At 45.6% G+C, this 17,413-nt stretch overlaps 1 protein-coding gene across 6 annotated transcripts in view; it reads right to left on the bottom strand.

Moving 5' to 3' along the window:
* miga2 (mitoguardin 2) overlaps nucleotides 1-17,413 on the bottom strand; it is a 60,992-nt gene that overhangs the window by 25,834 nt on the left and 17,745 nt on the right. For 2 of the 6 annotated variants that reach the window (XR_005458474.1, XM_038781642.1), the window contains exons 3-7: nucleotides 14,265-14,353; nucleotides 13,647-14,089; nucleotides 6,723-6,912; nucleotides 5,745-5,857; nucleotides 2,906-3,026 (exon numbers count right to left, since the gene is read on the bottom strand). Coding sequence is in view for 5 of the 6 variants with exons in the window: in XM_038781642.1 (XP_038637570.1) it covers nucleotides 2,906-3,026; nucleotides 5,745-5,857; nucleotides 6,723-6,912; nucleotides 13,647-13,742 (520 nt within the window). In the remaining variant the exon portion in view is untranslated. Of the gene's footprint in view, nucleotides 1-2,905; nucleotides 3,027-5,744; nucleotides 5,858-6,722; nucleotides 6,913-13,646; nucleotides 14,090-14,264; nucleotides 14,382-17,413 lie in introns of those variants that run through there. The other 4 variants (XM_038781644.1, XM_038781643.1, XM_038781645.1 and 1 more) reach the window with 4 other exon arrangements.

Below are 17,413 nucleotides of genomic sequence, written 5' to 3'. Positions count from 1 at the left end.
ATTCCTGTGCTGGGCATTCCCAAAATCAAGGCTTTCGATAGGATCAGGATTGTGCACAAGTAGGTTTTCTCTCTTGTGTTTTTGTTCCTACATTTATAATCCAAGTTCCAACACAGAAGCAAATAAACCCGACACATCAGAGCAGTTCTGGCTACCACTAGAACACCTCTATGGGTGAATGTATCACCCATTAATCCGTATGATTTTCCATTAACTGGAGATCATCCAAAACTCTGCTGCCCACCTCCTTACTCGCACAAAGTCCTATTCACGTACCACCCCTGTGCTTGCTGACATAAACACCACCTCAATTTTAAAATGCTGATGCTTATTTTAAATCCTTCCTCGGCCTCTCCTCTCCCTTTTCAGGAATCTCTTTAGGCTCCTTAACCCCTCTAGATCTCTACACTCCGTTAATTCTGGCCTCTTGGGCAACATGTATTTTGGCAACATGGCATCATGTATTTTCTTGAATTTTGTTTAATTCCATTTTCTTCCATGTACTTAATGATCTGTTGAGCTGCTTGCAGAAAAATACTTTTCACTGTACCTCGGTACACGTGACAATAAACAAATCCAATCCAACTTGATTTGAATTACTCTGCCACAGGCAGCTGCGTCTTCAGCTGCCGAGGACCGAAGCTCTGAAATTCCTCCCCTAAACCGCTCCACTGCTTGTTCCGCCCGCTCCTCCTTGAATACGCTCCTTAAAACCTACCTCCTTGACCAAGCGTTTGGTCACCTGTCCCTACGTCGCCTTACGTGACTCCAATGTTCTGCTTCATAACACTCCTATGAAGTAACTTGCCATATATTACGTTAAAACTCCAGAATACCTTAATCTACTGCAATTTGCATACCACCATGACCAGTTCACAGGAGACGCCATGCCCCTGGCCCTACACTCACCCCTGGAGCATCTTGACAACAAGAACTCCTCCACCAGACTCCTATTCATTGACTGCAGCTCCGCCTTCAACACCATAATCACAGTCAGGCGCATATTAAAATTCCAAAATCTAGGCCTCGGCTCCTCTCTCTGCAACTGGATCCTCGACTTCCTGACCCATAGACTACAATCAGTAAAAATAAACAACAATACCTCCTCCACGATAGTCCTCAATACCAGGGCCCTGCAAGGCTGCGCACTTAACCCCCTACTATACTCCCTATACACACACACACGACTGTGTGGAAAAATCCGGCTCCAACTTCATCCACGTTTGTTGAGGACATGACCATTGTGGGTCGGACCTCGAACAACAATGAGTCAGTGTACAGGGGGAAGATAGAGAACCTAGTGGCGTGGTGTAACGACAACAATCTCTCTCTCAACGTCAGCAAAACTAAAGAGCTGGTCATTGACTTCAGGAAGCAAGTACTGTACACACCCCTGTCTGCATCAATGGTGCCCAGGTGGAGATGGTTGACAGCTTCAAACTCCTAATTGTGCATGTCGTGTTATGTACTCTGGGATAACACAGGCTGCAACTGGGTGCAGCTTTAACCAAAAGATACTCCAGACCTTGAAGTTAGTTCAATCTGATTTATTGAACAAGTAGCACAGTTAGCACAGTTCTCTATGAGTTCGACTCTCTGCTAACCTCAGTGTGGTTACTCTGTCTGACTGAACCAGACTAGCTCTTAGCCACGTGCTGGAGGTGTGATACTGTACATACACCCTGACACCCTGACTCATTCTGTAGATGTTCATCAGTGGAAAGAGGCGGAGTGTGAGTGCCTCTTGCATTTTATAGTGAGATACCACCCCCGAGTGTCCTGCCTGCTCATTGGTCATGTCCTGTTCTCTGTGTTCATTAGCTGCCTGTCTGTAGATCATTATGTGCATGTCTGCATATCATGACAGTGCACATCACCAACAATCTGTCCTGGTCAACCTACGTCGATGCTACGACCACAAAAGCACAACAGCCCCTATACCTCCTCAGGAAACTAAGGAAATTCGGCATGTCCACATTGACTCTGACCAATTTTTACAGGTGCACCACAGTAAGCATCCTATCTGGCTGCATCACAGCCTAGTCTGGCAACTGCTCGGCCCAAGACAGTAAGAAACTTCAGAGAATGGTGAACACAGCCAAGTCCATCACACAAACCCGCCTCCCATCCATTGACTCTGTCTACACCTCCTGCTGCCTTGAGAAAGCGGGCAGCAAAATCAAAGACCCCTCCCACCTCTTCCATCGGGCAGGAGATACAAAAGTCTGAGAACACGCACTAACAGATTCAAAAATAGCTTCTTCCCTACTGTTACCAGACTCCTGAATGACCTTCTTTGGACTGAACTGATCTCTCCATGCAGCTTCTCTACGGAGTAGTACTACACTCCGTATGCTTCACCCAATGCCTGTGTCCATTTGTTCACATTGTGTATTTATCGTATATCCTATGTTTTCATGTATGAAATGATCTGTCTGGATTGTATGCAGAACAAACTTTTCATATGGGGTGGCACAGTGCTTAGCACTGTTGCCTCACAGCTCCAGGAACCCGGGTTCAATTCCAGCCTCGTGTGACTGTGCGGAGGCTGCACGTTCTCCCAGTGTCTACGTGGTTTTCCTCCGGGTGCTCCAGTTTCCTCCCACAGTCCAAAGATGTGCAGGTTAGGTGGATTGGCCATGGTAAATTGCCCTTAGTGCCCAAAAAAGGTTGGGTGGGATTACTGGGATTATGGGGATAGGGTGGAGGCGTGGGTTTAAGTAGGGTGCTCATTCCAAGAGCTGGTGCAGACTTGATGGGACGAATGGCCTCCTTCTGCACTGTAAATTCTATGATTCTAAAATCCAATTCAATCCAAAGCCACTATGCAAATGCAAGTTGTTATTGTTGTGCAGGCAAGTACTAGTCAGCTGTAATGAAAGCACAGTATATGCAAGCTTCCTACCAATAATGTATAGGTTCTCAGCATTGGAATCCTCTGCTGTCTCATTCTCTTCCTGAACAGTTCCTGCTTCCCATGGCTCAGCTGGCAAGCCTTGTGGATTTGGCGAATTCGCTGGTCGCACCTTTCGATAATTATTCAATAGAAAGAAACAGTGTTCAGATTTTGTTAAACTTTTATTTATGCAGCATACTTTTTTTTTTTTTTTTTAAATTTAGATTACCCAATTATTTTTTCCAATTAAGGGGCAATTTAGCGTGGCCAATCCACCTACTCTGCACATTTTTGGGTTGTGGGGGCGAAACCCACGCAGACACGGGGAGAATGTGCAAACTCCACACGGACAGTGACCCAGAGCCGGGATCGAACCTGGGACCTCAGCGCCGTGAGGCGGTTGTGCTAACCACTAGGCCACCGTGCTGCCCTTTATGCAGCATACTTAATGGTCTCTAGACATCCCAAAAGTTCAGCTAATTTAATATAACTTTTTTTTTTTTAAATGGCGTCTTCACCTTTCTACTGTAGAAAAGAGAGTCAATATGTGCACAGCAAGGTCCCAATATAATCCCCAGACAAGCTGTTTTGCGATGTTGGTTGAGGAATAACTATTGACCAGAATACCAAAGAGAAAGCTCCTGCTTTTCTCCAAAATAGTGGCCATGGGATCTTTCATATCTACTGAGATGAGTTGACAGGACATCCCTAATTGCCCTCAAGGTGGCGATAGTGAGGCACCTTCTGGAACTGCTGAAGACAATATAGTGTAGGAACATCCACAGTGCTGCTAGGGAAGGATCCAGGATTCCAAGTTGCAACGGTGTGTGGTTCGGAGGGGAACTTGAAGGTGATAATGTTCTCATGTCTGCTGCCCTTGCCCTGCTAGGTGGTAAGACATTGGAGAGTTGCAGTGCTTCTTGCAGATGGTGCACACTGCTGCCACTGTGCTTCAAAGTGGTGAGAGTGAATGTTTAAGCTGGTAAATGGGGTGCTGATCAACACTGACCCTCGAAGAACACCACTGCAACCCAGCTTAGTCTGAGAAACATGCATTCACCGCCACTCTTCGCTTCCTGTAACTGAGTCAAATTTGTATCCATGCGATCACTTTCTATGGGCTTCTACCTATTTTAATAATCCACTTTGTGGCACTTTTTGAAAGTTCATATACACAGCATCTACTGAACTACATTGGTCACCCTTCTCTGTTACCTTAAAGAATCCAATCAAGTTAGTCAGACACAATTTATCTTTAATGATCCTTGCTGCCTCGCCTTGATTCACCCACACCTTCCCAAATGGAAGTTAATTTCGTCCTTGATAATGGTTCCCCACCACTGATGTTAGGCTGACTGGTCTGAAGTTTCTCGATTTATCCCCCTACCCTTTCTCAAATAGTGCGATAACATCAGCAACTCGCCCAATTCTCCGGCACAATTGCTGCAGTCAATGAGGATTGGGAATTGGCCCAATGCCTCTATTTCCACCTTTGCTTCTTTCAGCAACCAAGGGTGCATTCTATTTGCACCAGGTGACTTTCCCGCTTTCAGTAACGTTGATATTTTTAGTGGATCTTCTCGGTTATTAACCTGTCAGCAACTTCCCTCACCTCTTTGAGTACAACTTTCACATCACCCGCTCCCCTCAAGCAGACAGATGAAAATCATCACCTCATCAAGCTCCACGTGAAAACTTTGGGTGCTTACGTTTCTATCAGCTTCCACTTTATATGATGTTCTAGGTTAAATTTAATATTATTTGCTAATTATTTTGTCATTACCTCGCTTTGCCTCAAATATTAACGTTCTCATGTACTTTATAAATGTTCCTGGTTATTATCGAATTGGTGCTCTTAGCATTTGTTATAAGCCTCAGTTTATTTCAAATTTTACTTCTTTTGTCATCAGTGCTCATGAAGCTATGTTTATCTATGTTCCATCTTTCCCCTTCAAAGGACTGTGCCGAGTTTGTACCTGGACAATCACTTCCCTGACTGCACTCCATTACTCAATCATTGGGTGACAGTGGTTAGCACTGTTGCCTCACAGCTCCAGGGTCCAAAAAGATTAGGTGGGGATACTGGGTTGGGGGATAGGGTGGAGGGCTTAAGTAGGGTGCTCCTTACAAGGGTCAGTGCAGACTCGATGGGCCAAATGGCCTCCTTCTACACTGTAAATTCTATGATTCACTGCTATACCCAGCAATTGCTTTTTCCAATCTTCCTGCACTGGTCCCTTCCTAAATCACTGAAATTAGTTTTTGGCCAGTTGAGCACTTTGCCTTCTGTTTCCAGATCAGGAGCAAATCTGCTCTGCTAGAAATTACGAGCATGTGTATACAGAGCAAAACCAGGATTGAACTGAATTCATATCATAGCATTTACAGTGCAGAAGGAGGCCATTCGGCCCATCGAGTCTGCACCGGCTCTTGGAAAGAGCACCCTACCCAAGGTCAACACCTCCACCCTATCCCCACAATCCAGTAACCCTACCCAACACTAAGGGCAATTTATCATGGTCAATCCACCTAACCTGCACATCTTTGGACTGTGGGAGGAAACCGGAGCACCCGGAGGAAACCCACGCACACACGGGGAGGATGTGCAGACTCCGCACAGACAGTGACCCAAGCCGGAAACGAACCTGGGACCCTGGAGCTGTGAAGCCACTGTGCTATCCACAATGCTACCGTGCTGCCCTGGATGTTAAAAAATCAAAACAGGAACATACAGTACAAGAGGCCATTCCACCCATTATGTTTTTGCTTTTTGAATCCCAATAGTCCACTGCCCCACTCTTTCCCCACACCCATGCAAGAAATCAGTAAAGATTTAATTGTTCCTTACCGACGTTAGACTATGGGAAGAGCTGGACCGCCTGCTGAGAACACTGGAGGAAATTGCGCTGAGGGTATCATTGCTCTTACTTCCCGGGCTCTGCACTCTTTTGGGTGGGGTCGCTGTAAGGAAGGGGAGAGACACATTTGCCAATGGCTGCTTAGAGGATGTAGACTTCTCTCATAACCACACAGGAGGGATCACTTATTGTGTTTCTCTCACCGCTTGCTTTGTTTACATATCACACATTGCCGGAGAATGGGGAAACACTCCCGAGGATCTGCCAGGTTAACACGAGGGACTATGACGGGCTCGACTGTGCACCCAGGAATGGTAAAGCCTGAGATGTAATTTGATAAAACCATCATGTGGAAAAGTTTGTAGCCTTAGTTGAGCTCACCTCTGACTACCCTCAAGTCAAGAAAGATAAAATAAACAACTCACACCAGGTCCAACCAACCATGAAGTCAGTGGCAGCTACTGTTTATATCTGTTGAAGATGGCCACAGTAGTTGGAGGTTATAGACCCCCATCAAGGGGAGCTATAGTTACCCTCTACAGCGCAGGCTTCACTGTGTTAGCTTTACAGGATTGACTCTGAACATCAGCAGGAACTCTGTGAAATAAATGGGACTTTGGCACAGAAACCCGGAAGATCCCAAAGGTTTGATTCCTGTCTGGTGTTGAAATAGCAATGTACCACTGCCTCCATAGAATCCATAACAGAAAGCCAGCCAGGTTTACTGCTCACAAGTGTCAATTAGTGACTCTGGCAGTGAAGTAAAGAAGTGTGAGCATTTGGGTGAGAAGGAGATCAGATTTCCACAGTAGAATACTTTACTGGCCCTCACTGCCTGGGATCAGCAAGACGAATAGTCCCTCGGACCTGCACAACTGATATCTGTGGCCACAGGGAAAGTCAGCCCCTTCCACAAGAGGTGCAGAACATTTTGTTAAAATAAACAAATGGCGATATCGTTTCTTTACCTCTCTTAAAGGGTGGAAGTTTGCCCAGTGCAGGGATCCGAGACTCTGCGCGTTTTTCCGCATCTTGCTTTTTCCTCCGCCCTCTCCTCTTAAGCTGGTGTGCCGTAAGGGCCAAGGCCACTGTTCCCAACGCAGTTGCAAAAAGCACCTTCTTCAGCCCTGGAGACAGCCTCAGTTGCGAGAAGATGGACTTTAGATGGGAGTAAATAAGAACCATTTTAGAATTTGTCACAGTAGGTTACATCAAAATCAAGGCACAGAAACAGATCATCTGGTGTTTCTGATTCACATGAGCCTCCACACTGGTCAATATAATCTCCATCACTTTCTCCTTCATGTACTTGTCGAACTTCCCCCTAAATACTAATTACAAATTAATATTAACTGGTAGGAGAAATAATCACCATCTTCATCACTGCCATCTGTTAAGAGTCCATTAACCTGCTGATCCATCCAGCCTAAGTGAATAGTAAATACATGTCATCAGAAGACAGAGACTAACTCGACCTCCTGCAAGAACAGCAGCAGATTCGACAGAGGGGTTTTATTTCCTTTTTTTAAATGTAAAGTATCCAATTCATTTTTCCAATTAAGGGGCAATTGAGCATGACCAATCCACCTACCCTGCACAGCTTTGGGTTGTGGGGGTGAGACACACGCAGACACGGGGAGAATGTGCAAACTCCACAAGGACAGTGACCCAGGGCCGGGATCAAACCCAGGTCCTCTGCACCGTGAGGTAGCAGTGCTAACCACTGCAGCACCGTGCCGCCCCCTGCCACGTGCCGCCCTAGATGGGTTTTACTTCAATTCAGTCCAGTGGCAGATATAAAGCAAGTGGGCACAACCAGCACCCAGCTAACACTCTAATCAGGACAGATCATGACACACAGAACAGACACTGTGCCTGATAAGCTGCAGTCACAGAGTTCAACATGTGGGGGTTATCATTGGCCAGAAACTGAATTGGACTAGCCACACAAATACTGTAACTACAGGAGCAGGCCAAAGGCTAGGAATTCTGTAGCGACTCCCTCAACTCCTGACTCCCTAAAGTCTGGCCACCAAGGCACAAGTCAGGAGTGTGATGGAATACTCTCCACTTGCCTGGATAAGTGCAGCTCCAACAACACTCGAGAAGCTCAACACCATCCAGGACAAAGCAGCCTATTTGATCGCTACCTCTTCCCTCCACCACTGACAAACAGTGGCAGCCGAGCGCACCATCTACAAGATGAACTGCAGGAATTCACCAGGGCTCCTTGGGCAGCGCCTTCCAAACCCACGACGGCTACCAGCTCGAAGGGCAAGAGCAGCAGGTACCTGGGAGTCCCACCAGCTGGGGGTCCCCCTCCAAGTCGCTCACCACCCTGACTTTAAAATATATCGGCCGTTCCTTCACTGTGGCTGGGTTAAAATCCTGGAATTTCCTCCCTAACAGCACTGTGGGTGTACCTACACCACATGGACTGCAGCGGTTCCAGAAGCCAGCTCACCACCACCTTTTCAAGGGGCAATTAGGGATAGGAAATTAGCATCGCCAGCAACGCCCACATCCCATAATTGGGTTAAAAAAAAAAGTTGAGGCTGAATTGTTCTTGTTCCTCAGAGACTCTAGTGCGGAATGCACTAACCAGCAGGAGGTGTAGGCCAGGAAAGCTCCAAATGCACTGCCCCAAATCGGAGTTTGAGTGATCTTAAATCAGGCCAGCACATACGCATGCATTTCCCTCAAAGACTTTGCTCTATGGAGGGGCAGGACAGTCATGTTTCCCACTCCTAATCACCTCGAGTGCAGACAGTATCAGGTTCAACTGTGATGCCCTTGAGCTAACTCTCACTGCCGAGGAGAGGTGGAGTGGCAGGACAAGGGAAAACAAAGGGACTGTAGAGTTAGTTACCAGGTACAGACTCCCATGCAATTTCTGACGTGGTGCCTGAAAGCTGCCCCCAAAACCTTCATCTGCACAAGTCAAGTGTTTTCAAGTTACAACTCCAGAAGCCTTACACAAAACCTGCCATTGTCCAGACAAGTGTGAACGCCCAATACTGTGACAGAGAATTCAGGGACCAGTAGGATGAACAAAGACATTTCAAATATTTCAAAGTATCATTTTCATTTCACTTCGTTGCCAGTTTTCTCCCCTTTCCTTAAAGGCCCCTGTCAGGAACAATTTCACAGAAATGCAAAGGAATTCTACAACACCGTTCACACCCTCAGCACATCCCAAAGCTATTTACATCCAATTAAATTATTTTTGAAATGCAGTCAAAGCAACCAATTTATGTACAGCTAACTCCCACAAACAGAAATTAAATAATTGACCAGCCAAACATGTTTGGTGAATGAATGAAGAATACACCAGGGAGATCTCTCATGACCTTCTTCAAATAATGTCACTGGATCACTTGTATTCAGACAATCAGAGAATTTACAGTGAAGGAGGCCATTCGGCCCATCGAGTCTGCACCGGCCCTTGGAACGAGCACCCTACTTAAACCAACACCTCCACCTTATCCCCGGAACTCAGTGACCCCACCTCACCTTTTTTGGACACTAAGGGGCAATTTAGCATGGCCAATCCACCTAACCTGCACACCTTTGGACTGTGGGAGGAAACCGGAGCACCCGGAGGAAACCCACGCAGACACTGGGAGAACGCGCAGACTCCGCACAGACAGCGACCCAGGCCGGGAATCGAACCTGGGATCCTGGAGCTGTGAAGCAACAGTGCTAACCACTGTGCTACCATGCAGCCCAGAAAGGGCACAACATCTCATCCGAGCAATGGCACCTCTGACAGTGCAGCACTCCCTCAGCGTCACACTGGGAGTGCCAGTCTGGATTATGGTTCTGATGGGAGGCTTTGACCCGCAACCTTCTGATTCAAGGGGAAACCAGCCGACCCAAGGTACCATTTTCCCTTCTTCCCGCTAAAGTGCCAACTCCTGCTCCGGTACAGCTCCACCAGCCCTCCAATACAAACACTGGCACATGAATGAGGAGGAGTTGGCCCCTCGAGCCTGCTTACAGTGTATGCAAAATTCACAAAGGCGGAATTAAAAGGAGTGCAACGTTTCTGGGTCTGAGATTCTCAGGTATTTTACACCAGATTATCCGGTACTGAGCTGCAATGCATATCGAATTACACCCAGTCGGGGTCTTCAGTGTGCCAGCCCGATACGAGGCATCCCTCCAGTGACTGAGACCAAATGCTGTGACATTTCAATCTGCACTGTGGGTTTCACATTCCCACACTGTCGCCCCAAAGTGCTGAGTCGTGCTTAGGTTTCCAAAAGCGACAACTGCATCAAACAGCCACGTGAGTCTGAACACAGAGTTTCAGGAGGAGACATGTCAGTGGGATAATCTATACTGATGTCCGACTTTGAAAGGAATCCCAATTTTGAAACTCGAATCTTTTTTTTTTTAAAGTTTCTGAAATTGAGTGAAAGAAATGCATTTCGAGAAATAAGCCAAGCTTTATAATTTTTTTATTTTTAACACCGTCAGTTCAATTCCTTTGGCGATCTTTAGCAACACCACTTAAAACATTAGGGATAGGATTTCAGGAAATTAAAATCACAGCATGCACAGTAATAGAGTAGGTAAGCCAAGTGTTATTGATTGACTTCAAATTTTTGATTTTATATAAATCAGTTTACAAGATCGAAAGTCATAGCAGAAAGAGTTGCAGAATTCGGACCCCCCTGTTCTGAGTTCCTACCCTAATTTGATAATAACCCAGTCCACCAACTATTTTCATCAGCAAACCCCAGGCTCCAGCAACTCCTGTCAGTGGAAATACTTTGATATAAATTACATGGGTAAGATGGCACCATAAACGACTAAGAATTGGTTAATAAAAATAAAAGCATAGATACAATGGACCAAATTGGCATTTTCCTGAGTTAGCAATATTGGAAGTGTAAACGGTCTCGAACTAGCAAATCACTGCAGACACAAATAGTTATTTAAGCAATCCTCGGCTATGTTGGGTCGGGACTCTTGGCTGGGGGTGATGGCAGGGGCATTGTAATTCACTGTAGAGAGGGGAAAGTTGACCTGGAATCGCACTCTTGCTTGCGATACAATAATAGATGGAAGTGTACGTGTGGTCAAACAGCTGCCAACACTCTGTCCACACTCTCAAACAGCTGCTTGCACAAGAGACCAGAAACCAACATGGAAACAAACCCCATCACTGAGCCAAAGTCAGGAGGGAGGAAATAGGTGGTGAAGAACAAAAAGAAAATAGAGAAAAGCTTTAAAAATAAAGATTGCAGATTAATATCCCACTCATGCATAGAATGAACAATTGAGGGCAGCACGGTGGAACAGTGGTTAGCACTGCAGCTTCACGGCACCGAGGTTCCAGGTTCAATCCCGGCTGTGTCACTGTCCGTGTGGAGTTTGCACATTCTTCCCGTGTTTGCGTGGGTTTCGCCCCCACAACCCAAAAGATGTGCAGGGTAGGTGGATTGGCCACGTTAAATTGCCCCTTAATTGGAAAAAATGAATTGGGTACTCTAAATTTATTTTTAAAATAAACAATTGGAAATATCAACAGATTTATCCTCAAGCATTTGTTTCCCACGTGAGAGGCTTTGAACTGAACAAACGCCCATGGAGGGCGAGCATAGAAAGAGAAAAGTAAGAAGCCTACATACCAATGGCAGCAACCAACTCCAGTCAACCACTTTTACACTGCAGGCATTGAGAGGCACATGGACCCACCCCCAAGCCCTCGAGAGAGAGATTTCATTTAGATAGTATTTCTTATGGCCTTGAGGTATCTCAAAGACGTCCAGAGTCAATTTAGTATTTTTGAAGTGTAGTCACTGCTGTTATGTGTAAAACACCACATCTAATTTGCCCACAGCAAGCTCCCAAAACAGCAGTGAGATAACGATCAGATAATTTGTATTTTGGTGGTAATGTTTGGGACTCAGGACAGAACCTCTTGCTCTTTTTCCATTAGTCCTTAGGATCTTTTATATCTGCCTGATAGGGAAAATGCAGCCTCAGTTTCATCTCTTTCTTGAAAGACAGCACTTTCAACAGCGCAGTGTTCCCTTATAACTGCACTGGAGCGACAGCCTAGTGTCTGGAATGGGGCGAGATTGTTACATCTGAGTGAATGGTGATATTTAGTCAACAGGAGGTGCACTGGAGGATCGGAGAAACAGCGAATGGTCTAACCATCCAAGTCATGAGTGACAAACATATATTTGTTCAGAATAAAATACCTCTGGCGGCACAGTGGCAGTGGTTAGCACTGCTGCCTCATGGCGCCGAGGACCTGGGTTCAATCCCGGCTCTAGGTCACTGTCTGTGTGGAGTTTGCACATTCTCCCTGTGTCTGTGTGGGTTTCGCCCCCACAACCCAAATATGTGCAGGGTAGTTGGATTGGCAAAACTAAATTGCCCCTTCAGTGGAAAAAATTAATTGGGCACTCTAAATTTTTTTTTTTAAAAGAGTAAAATATCTCTAATGTTATCAGGGATCAGTTTTGGGACAAATATTGGAGAAAAATGCTTCGTCCTGGATTATTTCTTTAAACAGTCGCAGAGCAGTTTCACTGTAGTAGTGCTAAGAACTAACATGGAGTGCCAGCAAACCGGGCATAAAATCAATGAGTTTAGTGAGCTGAGGCGACTAAGTAGCCCAGAGGAGGGGACGGAGATATCAGGCATAGTTGGGTGAGAATCTCATGGTTCCGTCAGGCAGATTAGGAACCTATCCTGCTACTGACAGACAAGTGATCCCAGGGGACAAAACAACATGCAGGATTTTTCTTATTTAAAAAAAAAACATTTTATTAAGGCATTTGTGATTTTATAATCACAATTTCAAATGTAAACATAACTCAGTAAATAAGCCCCCCCCCCAACCAACTACCATACCCAGCCAACATGACTTACACATACAGCTTTCCAGTCTCTCCTCCTCCACTCGCTGATCAGGCCTAAACTATCCCCCCAACCCCCCTCCTTTCCTAACCCCCCCCCCTTCCATAACCCCCCCCCCTTCCCTAACCCCCCCCCCCCATCGTATCTGCTAACAGTTTAGTTTTCCCCGAAGAAGTCGATAAACGGCTGCCACCTCTGGACAAACCCTAACATCGATCATCTCGGGGCGAACCCGATTTTCTCAAGCCCGAGAAACCCGGCCATGTGACTAACCCACACCCCTGCTTTCAGGGGCTTAGAGTCCCTCCATGCCGCCAATAAGATCCATCTCTGGGCTACCAGGGAGAAGGAGGCCAAAACATCAGCCTCTCTCACCGCCCCTGGACTCCCGGGTCTTCCGACTCTCCAAGGATCGCCACCCTTGTTTTTAGTTTTTTTTTAAATTTAGAGTACCCAAATCATTTTTTTTCAATTAAGGGGCAATTTGGGCATGGCCAATCCACCTACCCTGCATATCTTTGGGTTGTGGGGGCGAACCCCACGCAGACACGGGGAGAATGTGCAAACTCCACACGGACAGTGACCCAGGGCCGGGATTCGAACCCGGGTCCTCAGCGCCGTGAGGCCGCGGGGCTAACCCACTGCGCCACTGTGCTACCCTACCCTTGTTTTTAGTACCGTGGACATGGCATCTGCAAATCCCTGCCTGAATCCCCTAAGCTTCGGACATGCCCAAAACATGATGCAGGATTTTTTTTTTTTTTTTTTAAAAGAAAGCTGGCTTCAATATTCCTTTTAGAATTTTCTTTCTAAAATTGCAATTGTGAATTGTGATTATTCAAAAGTCGGTAAATTGAAATGACTTGGCGTACCTACTTTGTAAACCACGTACAGTACAGCAGTCAACCACGAATGGTAATGCAGAAGCAGACTTCTTCCACCGTCCATCTAACTCCCCACAAACAACAACGAGTTGAAAATGAAAACCACCCCACTGGTTGTCAACATACCTGCCCGAATGTAGAGTACAGGAATACTGGAATCTCAGCCACAGTCATCGCCAGGGCTTGGATAATGGATGCCCCATCTGTTCTCCTCAACGACATAGTGCATTAAGGTGAATTGCTGCTGAGCGTCCACAAGGCAAATATCTGTTCACCGAGGATTTTGTGCGGTCAGTTGGCAAGGGCAACGAGCAGAGGAGGTTGGGCGGGATGTTTCCGACACTTCTCAGTGCATTTTGAAATTCAGTGTTGAGGCTCCCTCGAGGGGGGTAGGAAGCGATTAGTGGGGGTGGGGTGTGGGAAAAGACAGAAGCCACGATCCCAACAAATGTCGCCCAGCCTTACTCTGCTGCTTCCTTCCAATGGCAGTGGGTCAGCAGTTCCCAGTTACTGCGCAGTTCCGATCAAAGCTGCTGCCCTAGTCTCAGTGCTCTAAACACTTGTTCCTTCTAGATTAATAAAAAGCCACGATTAAAAATAAGGTGACACAGTGAGCAGCAAAAAAAACCACAATTGCCAAAAAGATATGAAGCTTTGGGTGTCTCACTCCTTGCTCAGGAAAAAACTCACAATCCTCTGTAGGGGTTACACGGGTGGGGGTGAAGAAAAGAGATGATAACTCACTCAGGACTGCAGTGTTATACCTCCGAGCAGTTATTTTCCCCTTTCCCATTCCTCAAGAGAGGCATCAGCAGAAACCACAGAGCAGCTTTCTAATCCTCCCAGCAAGAGTAGGTAGGCATTGAGACCAACAGGAAAGAAGGGAGAAAAACATCTTCAAAAAGAAACTGAAACAACAATGAAATAATCCCAACAGTGTCCGCCCATGCCTGCAATTCCCCACTTATCCACTAGGACCCATAGTCACTAACAGCACAGAGGAGGCACTCTACTCATTGCAAACGTGTTGGTTTTGTTAGAACATACAAAGCCATCCTTGCTGATCCGCAAACTAGTACCTTCCTCCATTGCAGATATGACTATATTACTGTGTTGCATCACTCTTCAGTATCCCAATCTGGGCATCATATTAATGAACCTATTTTATACACTCTGCGTGGCTTTATTATCCCTCCTACAGGGATTATGCATAATACTGTAACTATTATAAAATAATCTGTTCGTATATACATGAAGATGTGGGATTAGGATTTGGTTTCATTACATGCAATCAAGGTTTGGTTTTAATTATAAATGCGATAGCTTGTACTTTTTTAAAGAGATAATAAAATGGTCAAAGTTGTTAATTTCCAGAATGCTTCAGAACAAGAATGACACTTAACGGGGCGGCATGGTGGCGCAGTGGTTAGCCCTGCTGCCTCACGGTGCCGAGGACCCGGGTTCAATCCCGGCTCTGGGTCACTGTCAAGTGTGGAGTTTGCACATTCTCCCCGTGTCTGTGTGCGTCTCACCCCCACAACCCAAAGATGCGCAGGGTGGGTGGGCTGGCCACGCTAAATTGCCCCCTAAGTGGAGATAATCTAAATTCACCAAAAAAAAAGAATGACACTTAGCAAGAGACTTCTTTTGCGAGCAAGAAATGCTTAATAAGGTTAATGGTCTCCCAGATTCGAGGGTAGCCTGCATCGCAATCAAGACAAAATCAACAGGTTAGATAGGAAATGGAGAAACTCCTACCACACCCCACAGCCATAACAAATCAAAGGTTGCAAGGAAGGATTCAAGTGACTAGGCCCCGATAAAGATTTTAAGCTCTCCTTCTCAATTTGTTGAGACTGAAAAAAGTGAAGGTTTTGTCTTAACCCACAGCAAAAGCGAGTTTTATTTCTCTGCTCAAGACATAAATATGCCAAGACAGATTGAACTCGATGGGAGATTATTTGTATATTTAAAAATTGGCATATAGCCTAACAAACTAACCCACTGCTTTGTTCATATTTATGAATGCCTCTCCTTGAGCCAATGTTGACCGTTCTAAATGGATCTAGCAACCCATACTTACACTTTCAGGGGAGTCAAATCTCAAATCTCCTCTTTTCATTGGAGTGCATACTCCCACTCCATGTTACTCTCGGAAAATGAGGAACCCCCAAACAAATTCCATGTAGGATGTTTAAAACAATCAGCGAGCCAGGTTTAAATGATATTCGGGCGAGGCGATTTCAAAATTCAATAAAAATTGAATACAGATGGGAAAAGCCAAGGCAAACCAGGAGAGCGCTAATTCCTTATGTTAGGAAAATAAAAGTAGTTTTAAGGGATTCATACTTGTATTGATAAACATTAGAAATAAAATAAGGGCAGCACAGCGGCACTGGTTAGCACTGCTGCCTCATGGTACCAGGGACCCGGGTTCGATCCCGGCCCCGGCTCACTGTCCGTGTGGAGTTTGCACATTCTCCCCGTGCCTGCGTAGGTCTCACCCCCACAACCCAAAAAGATGGGTGGATTGGTCATGCTAAGTTGCCCTTGAATACATAAAAACAAAAATTTTAAATTAAAAATTAAAAAAAGAAATAAGATATAGATTTAATTTAATATTTCTGTGCCTGGAAGGGTAAAACCTATAGTTAGATTCCTGCTGGACAAAGGTGTTTGTACGTATGGGGGTTGTTTTCAATTCCAACTGTGATTCTATTGTGCTTAGAGGGGGCTACGGCATGAACTAAATGAACCAACAGTGGTTGCTTAGCAACTGGGGCCTTGTAGGTAGATAAGCTTTTAAGTTTTAGTTTAGCTAATTTGATTGCAGTTGGAGATAGGTAGTGAAAGAGAAGGCAGCTCTCACCGCACTGCTAGTAGCAGTTTGTTTTAGAAGGCTAAAGAGGGAACATCTCTCAGCCTTCCTAGAAGAAAAACTATACTATAGAGTAATAGTTAAGAAAACAGATGCCAGAAACCTAAAGTCCAAATAGTTAAGGAAAACGAAGAGAAGTTTCCAAGAAGTCTCCAGTTAATGGAACAGAGGAAACTGGAAATCCCAGAACAGATTACTGTTCAGTAAAGTCGCAACAAGTTGAAACGGCATTGGATCATGAGAGGCCAGAAAGGTTTGTGAGAAATTACTACAATTTGGAAGATATTATTTGGAATAATTGTGAAATTCGGTGGCTAGACCTTGGGAGTTTGTGTAAAAGTCTTTAAGACAAAGGAAACCGAGGGCAGCACGGTGGCGCAGTGGGTTAGCCCTGTTGCCCTACGGCGCCGAGGTCCCAGGTTCGATCCCGGCTCTGGGTCACTGTCCGTGTGGAGTTTGCACATTCTCCCCGTGTCTGCGTGGGTTTCGCCCCCACAACCCGGAAGATGTGCAGGGTAGGTGGATTGGCCACTTAATTGGCAAAATGAATTGGATACTCTAAAAAAAAATTTTTTTTTTTTTTTAAAAGACAAAGGAAACCTGAAGGGAGAGGTTTAAAACCTGAAAGTGAAACCTTCATGGAAGTAGCAGTGGGAAAGCATCATTTCAAAGAAATTTTGAAAGCAACTTTTGAAAGCATAATTTGAAATCACTTGCGTGGAAGCCGGAGTTCAGTGAGGCAGGGTGGCTCACGGTATAAGAATCATCTGGGGGGACTGTGAGGAGAAATACACATGATGTGGAGATGCCGGCGTTGGACTGGGGTGGGCACAGTAAGAAGTCTGACAACACCAGGTTAAAGTCCAACAGGTTTGTTTCAAACACGAGCTTTCGGAGCTCCGAAAGCTCGTGTTTGAAACAAACCTGTTGGACTTTAACCTGGTGTTGTGAGAAATACAGACATTCATTTGGGCTCAGAGAGGATGTGTCTTACCACAATTCCCTTGTGTGCTTA

Source organism: Scyliorhinus canicula, chromosome 21 (genome assembly GCF_902713615.1).
Source record: "Scyliorhinus canicula chromosome 21, sScyCan1.1, whole genome shotgun sequence".
Taxonomy (NCBI): Eukaryota; Metazoa; Chordata; class Chondrichthyes; order Carcharhiniformes; family Scyliorhinidae; genus Scyliorhinus; species Scyliorhinus canicula.
Note: the sequence above shows the minus strand (reverse complement) of the source record. Positions and strands in the feature narration are given on the sequence as shown.